Genomic DNA, 8,261 nt, shown 5'->3' on the forward strand with positions numbered 1-8,261 from the left:
CTCTGTTGTCTAGTGCAGAAACTACCACATTTCTGTGCGTTTTTATGAATTTTCAAGCAAAGGTCGATATAAACTAAGTTCAAATTCTGTGATATTGATTAAAATTGCTCAGAGGGTGGTCAAAAATATTTTTTAAAAAATTCAAGTCGTACATCCGTTTATGCATCGATACGAGCAGTAAAAATTTCACTTAAAAATCACGTGATGAACAGCTTACTACTTGAACCAATTTCTGATCGGTGTGTTTTTTTTCTAATGAGCTGTTTATAGCTTCTTGATCGATTTGTTTGTTTTTACTTCTTTTCATTCCAACAAGCCAATACTTATTCACATGATAGTAGTATCCAACGAAAAAACAAATTATAAACGACATATTGATTTAAAGTTTTATTACTCTTAACTGATTACATCGTGTTCAATTGAAGTATTTCAATCGGTGATTCGCCTTTACAATAAAAGGTGATCAAAGTTTATGAGAATCACTTGAAAAGGTGTACTTATGTATTGACGCAAATGAATTAAAAAAAAGGTGTTATCGGTTGAAAACGTATAGTTGAAGTCCTCCCTTTGGTGATAATAAGAAAGCTTTTGGATCAAATTCAAGTTCACAATTTTTGAGTCTGTCTTCAAGTTCATATCGAAACTTTTGTAACATCATGACTACGCCGACTTTAGTTTGTAACTGCCCCAATCGCATCCCTATACAGTTACGAGGTCCATCACCAAACGGATAATATGGTCGATTGACTTGGTTTTTGCCTTTTTTATTTTCATCGCTAAATCGTTCTGGATCGAAAACTTGTGGATTTTCATAATATTTTTCGTCACGGTGCAATGCAAATATTGGTATAAGAACATCAATGCCCTTTAAAATGACTTTATTCGTTCCAGGTATCACATAATCTTGTACACAAGTTCTCTCTAGCATCGGTGCGACTGAATATTTGCGTAAAGCCTCTGCAAAAGAAAATGTTCAATTTATCACAATATAAAATCAAATGAGAGAAGAATAAATATCAGAATTAATATACCTTCAATAACTGCTTCCATGTATTTCATTTCTAAAAGTGCATCGTACGTAATTTTTCCATCGTGTTTTTCCAAAACGCGATCGATTTCTTCGTGCAAACGTGCTTGAATGCCTTGATGTTTGGCCACTTCGAACATACAAAATGTGAGTGCTGTTGATGAGGTCTCAACGCCGGCACCGAAGAAGACAATTGCCTGTGCGGCGATTTCGTTCAAACTCATTTTCTTGTCACGTTTTATCACCGTTTCCCATTCGTCATCAAGCTGCACTGTGCCGGTATTTCGTAGCTGAATCAATAATTGCAAAAAGTCTTTGCGATAGACGTTATTTTTTTCGCGATATTCCAACGTTTGTTGCAGCATTGATTTTATAAAGTCTTCAACACTCTGGTCACAGCACTTGATTCGAAATAGTGTCATCAATTTTGGTGCAATAAAATTAACACAAAATCGAATTGCATTGAAACCTTTCAATTCCAAAATCTTTTTTCCGTACTTTCGGAAATCATGATTTGGATTCGAGATGGTGTCAACATCCAAACCAAAGGCAACGGATGCGACCACCTAAAACAAAATTTGAGGAAAAAATGTTAAATTTACTCCAACAAATATGATGAAAAATTTAATTTTTTAATATTAAATTACATTTGTTTGATGACACGCCGACACTTCACGAATATCGAGTAGCTCATCTGTGTTGGCCAAATTTTCCAAGTATTTTTGCAAATCAGCACCACAAGCAATCAATGTGGAAAACATTGCTTTTAATTTTCCCGACGTAAATGCGGGCGATTGTTTTCCACGCAAATTTCTCCATTTATCACCTGGCAAACCAACCAAATTCACAGACAACGGATCAAACGACTCATTACAATGAACACCGCGATCGGTAAAATATGAAAAATCTTTGATTAAAATCCGTTGTATCAGCTCAGGATCACGAAGCAATAGCATCGGACGAAGTATGGAGTAGGCACCAATAAATGGTTCATTTGTACTCCTGTATAGTCGCGCAAAAAGTTCGCCAAAATATTCTTTTTGTAGAAAGGCAGTTTTAAAATGACCGAATACATAGCTCACTTCTGGCAATGTTTTATATCCATTTCGTTCCCAATATGAGTATTGACGCTTTGCATAAAAGTATAAAAATGTCCATACACCAATCAGCAGCGCAATTATGTCAAGTTTCCATGTATCTGTTAAATATGCCATCGCTTGGCAATGGAACTTCGACCGTTCAATTTACACAATGAATTTAATGCACGAACACGTTTATCACTTTCAATTATCTTCGTCGAAATATTCTCGATGACTGAGCTCTATCTTTCGGCAGACGCCAATATTTATAGAGTCGAAGACACACAAACATATAAAAAGTTTCGTTTTACAAACTTGATAACACATACACTGAATAATAACATTCACAATGGCATGGACAGAATGAAAGAGAGAGACACCGAGAAATTTATTCAATTTTATACGGAGACTAATTCTTTTTCAGACTGAATCCTGATTATATACAATTGAATTTGATTTTGGCACAATTGTTGCGTGTGGCAATAATTTAAAGATTTCAGAATCACCATGGGTGAATTATTCATTGTAGTTTATATTAATTCAGGCGGCACGCAACTTAGCGTTTACCAAGTTATCATATGGACAATAAGTTTGCTTAACCCAACAAAGATTGGCGAAATTGTGTACAAATTTTGTTGTGAAAATGTATGATGCCTAGTGGCAATGTTGAATATTCACCTGGATGGAGTTTTTTTCACATATTTGTTGGAATTTCCCGATATTTAATAAAGAAAAAAAAGATGGCATCGGCCACTCAAGTATCGTATGGGTTAATTATTGGCTGTATGTCTTGTATTATGTTCATCATTTTATTGAGTGCATGTAGTTCGTAATATATTTTGTAACTTAAATCGTAATAGACTTGATGAAGATTGTCACCCGACCCTCCTACGCTCATTTTGCGACTGTGAAAAATATGGAGCATTTAAAAGTGAAAGAATGATCAAAGCTGGACATTTTATTTCAAAGCGATTGCAACTATATTGTTTGATTTGTGTGTTAATTAATTAAATTCGTGTTAATTGATTGAATTAGTATGAATATTATATCAATTTCAGTAGTGCTTCGGTCATTTCTTCAAATATATTATTTCATATTAATTTTACTTAGTTTTTTTTAAAGATTTGTAGTAAGCTTTTAATTGGTGTTTTGACGAGCGTAGAATTTAATCAGACGATGACAAAGTTTTTTTCGATAACAATATTCCTATTGATTTGAACGTTCATTATCATTAGCGAAAATGAAAAACAAAATGCATTTGATTGTTATTAATTACATTGTGCACAAATCCATAGAAAAAACGTTTGTGTTTTTTTTCTCTCAATAATTTACAGTTGCGCTGTGAAATATATGCATGTGAAATTGTATATGAAATACGAGTGTGTGCCCTTGAAGTCAGTCATATGAGAAGAAACCAATATGCGCTAAAAATAAGATAATCTATAAGAACTTATAACCACTTTACGAGAAACAAGTTTTCCGTCTTTTTTACTGTAAAACTGAATTAAAATACTTGCTATCTGTCGAAGAGACAGATATGTTGTATGAGTATGATTTCAACTCATTTTTCGTTTTTTTTTTTTAAATAACTATGAATTTCAATTTACAAATGATAGTTAAATGATACAAAATTATTGATTGTCATGTATAAATTTGGCACAAAAAAGCTTACTTTGTATTAGCAGTAAGAATTGATGTCGAAAAACTTTTGTATTATCCCCTCAAACTTCCAATTGATATGTTAATAATATTGTATAAAAACAAAAAAAGCCGATTAACATAGAGACATCAGCAATGTTGTAGAATATTTTCAATCTAACCTTAGCGCTAGACAATTTACAATGCATATGTGGTTTTGATTTGCCATTTTCTTGTTCTCTCTTGTCAATAGACTGCCATTCTCATCGTTGGTCTATCTATCAGTGGCTATGAACGATAACACTGCTATCTCAGCGACATAGCATGTATATAATATTGTAGGTTGTATAATGTATTGTGATATGAATAAGTCATACGGGTGGAAATAAAACATGATTTAAAAGTACAATCAATGGAATTTTATTCTATTGCACGAATATAATTGAAATTCACGGGTCATGAACCAGTTTTAAGAGGTTTGCAATTTCTAAAGAGAAAAAAAAAATTCGCAAATTTGGCAACATATACGAAGATAATGAAGCCACGAAGATAATGAAGCCTATAAAAAAATCCATTGATCAGAAAACAACAAAAAATTATCACACTCCAAATAATCTTTATAATTGAAGTGATTCATTCTATTAAAAAAAATAGAAGGAAATGTTTTCCATTTGATAGTGAATCACATGCAATAATTGATGGTGTATACGGAAAAAAATGTCGAGAAGAGCACTTGAAATGTTTAGATTCGTTTAAAAATTCGGAGATAAATTCCAGATTTTGGTGCCAGCAAAATGGATTTCGGGTCAAAATCCAGTTCCTTATATTTTTGTTTATTTTCTAATAAGTCAAATCGAAATTTTTGCAACATTAAAACGAGTCCGACTTTAGTTTGCATTTTCCCCATTCTCATTGCAATGCAATTCCGAGGTCCATCGCCAAATGGATAGTACGGGCGATTGATTTGATTTTTTCCATTCGAATTTTCTTCGTTAAATCGATCCGGATTGAATTTATAGGGATCTTCATAGTATCGTTTGTCTTTATGAAATCCAGCCACTGGAACAATCACTTCGACGCCTTTCTCAATGATTTTATCTGTTCCCGGTATTTGATAATCTTTTGCACATGATCGTGGTAATGCGGCAACAATCGGGTATTTTCGCAGCGTTTCTGTATTAAAATGACGCATTTTTTATTTGAAAATGACAGCTATGAAAATGGTAAATTTACCTTCGATGCAAGTTTCCAAGTATTTCATCTCTGAAATGGATTCATAAGTTATTTGTCCATCAAATTTCTGCAAAATATGATCGATTTCATCGTGCACTCGTTGTTGAATCTCTGAATTTTTCGCCAATTCATACAAACAGAACGATAGTGTGGTGGAAGATGTCTCAAAACCTGATTGGGAAATGAAAAAACTTATAGTGTCTGTTGTGAAATAATGTCAATTTCAATTTCTACCTGCAGCGAAAAACACAAAACACTGCGCAACGATTTCGTTCAATGTCATTTGTTTTTGTTTTTCATCGGTTTTAATTACCGTATCCCATTGATCATCGTCTAATTGCACGGTTCCGGTGTTCCGTAATTGAATTAAAAGTTGGAAAAAATCTTTGCGAATTACATGATTTTGTTCACGATAATCGAGATTTTGTTTTACAATCGATACAATGAATCGTTCAATGCTTGAGTGAAACGTTTTTATTCGTAGCACATCCATTAGAGTTGGAAACAAAACACTCACTAGCCGACGAGCTGCATTTATGATGGTTGATTCGAAAATTTTACGACCATTCACACGAAATTCGTTATTGGGATCGTTAATGCAATCAACATCGATGCCAAAACCGACAGATGCAATGACATTTGTTGCGTGACTTGCCGCTATTTCTCGTACATCGAGCAATTCACCGTTATTGGCCAACTTTTCCAAATGACTTTGTAGCGTTGAGCCACAATCGAGCAGTGTGTGGAACATCGCTTTCAATTTCCCCGATGTGAATGTTGGTGTGAGTTTCGCTCGTAAGTTTCGCCATTTTTCAGGCGGCAGTGATACCAAATTTCCCGAAAGTATGTCATAATCTTCATTAAAATTAAAAGTTTACATTACATTTTTACTTCAAACAATACAGGTGGTTTTCAAAGGGATTACGAAAAATCAATAAAAACCTTCATTGCAATGAATGCCACGGTGTGGGAAGTGCGAAAAATCTTTGATCAAAATCAAACGAGCAAGTTCCGGATCACGAATCATGAGCGTTGGACGTATTAAACTATAAAATCCAATGAACGGTTCATTTGTTGTTTCGTACAATTTCAAAACTATATTCGATATTGATTCAATTTGTGTGACCGTCGATTTGAAATGTCCCACGAAATATTTACAACCGGGCAGTGTTTTGAAACCTTTGCGTTCCCAGTACGTGTAATTCCGTCGTATAAACCAATAAAATAGTGTCAATGCTCCAACAAAAACTATCAGAGCATCTGTTTTCAAACTATCACTGAACAAAACCATGACCATTCAATATGTAAATACTCGTTAATCTCACTTGGATGCATCAATCGAAACTGACGTTGCGTGTCAACAAACACAGATATTTATACGCTTTGGCAAATACAAAGTACTTTGAAAGTGCTAGTGAGAACATTTTAAATCAAACTCAGAATCATGAATGCTAAAAATAGTTGGTGTATGCATGTATTTTTGTTTTTTCTTTGCGCTCATGTTTACTATTCGCCATTTATGGCTGATTTGGAGATACAACCAACTCTGAATTCCCTGCAAAAAAATTATTATACACTTGTGATGCTGAAAAAGCCATTATTGTAATTCGCTAAAAATGCAACATTTTTAGTCAATGACTAATTAGGACACATACGTTTTAGACTTATCCAGAGTTGATCTTAAATTTGTAACAACTTGGTTCAAGATTCATTTGATTTGAAGTTCATGCAATGTATACTATAGTCATTTCGATGTCCGGGGTTTGAAATTGCCTAACTTTAGGTGTTAACATTATTATTACAAACCCGATTCCCTTATACATATAGGAAAACTTTAACTTCTTCTTCAAAACAATACATACACACTAACTCACAAACATCAAAAGTATATGCCATAACAGCAGTGCAAACACAAATATATGCGCACGCTATTCAGCTTTGTTTCTGTGATGAATACTTATTGACTTCTGCTATACATGTGATGCTTGTGTATGTATTGTTTTGAAGAAGCACATGTTTGAGTCTCACTCGTTTATATGTAAATTACACAGGCATTTCCAGGCAATGATTGCTTCGAAATAAAAACAGCATATTAAATAGTTGCATTAAAAATCGAAACAATATCAATTGATTAATCTGTCAATGTTAATCGCATCTACCAAAACAGTTCTGAATTGGTGCATTTTACAGTTTGAAATCTATAATCCGAAGCACTGTTATAATTTTAAACGCAAAATCAAGTGGGGTCGAAAAGCTACACGTTCTCTTGCTACATGATATAGTTGATAGTTTCAAGTATGTATACATAGGATATAATATATGCATTTAATGCATTCAACAAGCTATACAAAAAAGACTTTCGTTTATAATTGTTCCATTTATTTCCCTAGTGAAATGATAAAAATACTGATAACTATGGGTAAAATATGCATTCAAACTCAATTAATTGAATACAAGCAAGTCGCACAAAAATTAATTAGTGAAATAATACAAGCAAAATAATCGTTTGAAGACGTATAATCTAATTCCCGTGCGTTCGTTCGAGCTCAATTTCCAAGTCATATCTGAATTGTTACAACGTCAAAACTAGTCCTACTTTAGTTAATTATTGAGTCTATTCCGTTTATTTTTCAATTATTAATTTATTACCATTAAGCCACAATCGCTAAGATTAATATAAAATATAACGTCATTATAACTACTAAAATTAGTTACCGCTTAATGATATGAAGTTTGATTCCACCAAGCGGTGAAAGGAAAAATACTTTAGGATCGAATACCATTTCATTTTTCTTAAGTCTCTCTTCCAATTCAAAGCGGAATTTTTGCAACATCAAAACGAGTCCGACCTTTGTTTGCATTTTGCCCAGTCTTAATCCGATGCAATTTCGTGGCCCTTCACCAAACGGTAGATAAGGTCGATTTGTCAAATTCTTTCCAATCGAATTTTGTTCATTGAATCGTTCGGGAATGAATTTATCTGGTTCTTCGTAGTATTTTTCATCTCTTTGCAAAGCAAATGCTGGAATTAAAATTTCTGTACCCTTTTCAATGATCTTATCAGTCCCTGGCAATTTATAATCTTTCACACATTCCCGTGTTAGCAGTGGGACCACTGGATATTTGCGCAATGTTTCTAAAATGAATGAATGAAGTTGAAACATCAACATTTCGGAAAATTAGTTTTCAATCATATAAAAAGTGTTTGTCTTACCGTCGATGCAGCTTTCCAAATATTTCATTTCGGAAATAGAGTCGTAGGAAATCTTTCCTTCATTTGCTTC

The 8,261-nt window shown here is 33.5% G+C and overlaps 3 protein-coding genes across 3 annotated transcripts; all 3 read right to left on the bottom strand.

Annotated features, from left to right (window-relative positions):
- Nucleotides 1-374: 374 nt before the first annotated feature.
- Nucleotides 375-2,353, bottom strand: LOC116342080 (probable cytochrome P450 6d5). Its single transcript, XM_031769570.1, has 3 exons — nucleotides 1,675-2,353; nucleotides 1,032-1,593; nucleotides 375-957 (listed from the first exon to the last, which is right to left on the bottom strand). The coding sequence occupies exons 1-3, from the start codon at nucleotides 2,239-2,241 to the stop codon at nucleotides 533-535; spliced, it is 1,554 nt and encodes a 517-aa protein (XP_031625430.1). The 5' UTR covers nucleotides 2,242-2,353; the 3' UTR covers nucleotides 375-532.
- A 2,083-nt stretch (nucleotides 2,354-4,436) lies between these two features.
- LOC116342026 (probable cytochrome P450 6d5) lies at nucleotides 4,437-6,307 on the bottom strand. Its single transcript, XM_031769494.1, has 4 exons — nucleotides 5,920-6,307; nucleotides 5,212-5,832; nucleotides 4,978-5,148; nucleotides 4,437-4,917 (listed from the first exon to the last, which is right to left on the bottom strand). The coding sequence occupies exons 1-4, from the start codon at nucleotides 6,272-6,274 to the stop codon at nucleotides 4,487-4,489; spliced, it is 1,578 nt and encodes a 525-aa protein (XP_031625354.1). The 5' UTR covers nucleotides 6,275-6,307; the 3' UTR covers nucleotides 4,437-4,486.
- A 1,032-nt stretch (nucleotides 6,308-7,339) lies between these two features.
- LOC116341879 (cytochrome P450 6j1-like) lies at nucleotides 7,340-8,255 on the bottom strand. Its single transcript, XM_031769211.1, has 2 exons — nucleotides 8,192-8,255; nucleotides 7,340-8,113 (listed from the first exon to the last, which is right to left on the bottom strand). Exons 1-2 carry the CDS (start codon nucleotides 8,217-8,219, stop codon nucleotides 7,689-7,691), a joined length of 453 nt encoding a protein of 150 aa, XP_031625071.1. The 5' UTR covers nucleotides 8,220-8,255; the 3' UTR covers nucleotides 7,340-7,688.
- Between the last annotated feature and the right edge of the window lie 6 nt (nucleotides 8,256-8,261).

The sequence above is a fragment of the Contarinia nasturtii genome, unplaced genomic scaffold (assembly GCF_009176525.2).
Source record: "Contarinia nasturtii isolate CC-2019 unplaced genomic scaffold, AAFC_CNas_1.1 Cnas_scaffold_810, whole genome shotgun sequence".
Classification (NCBI taxonomy): domain Eukaryota; kingdom Metazoa; phylum Arthropoda; class Insecta; order Diptera; family Cecidomyiidae; genus Contarinia; species Contarinia nasturtii.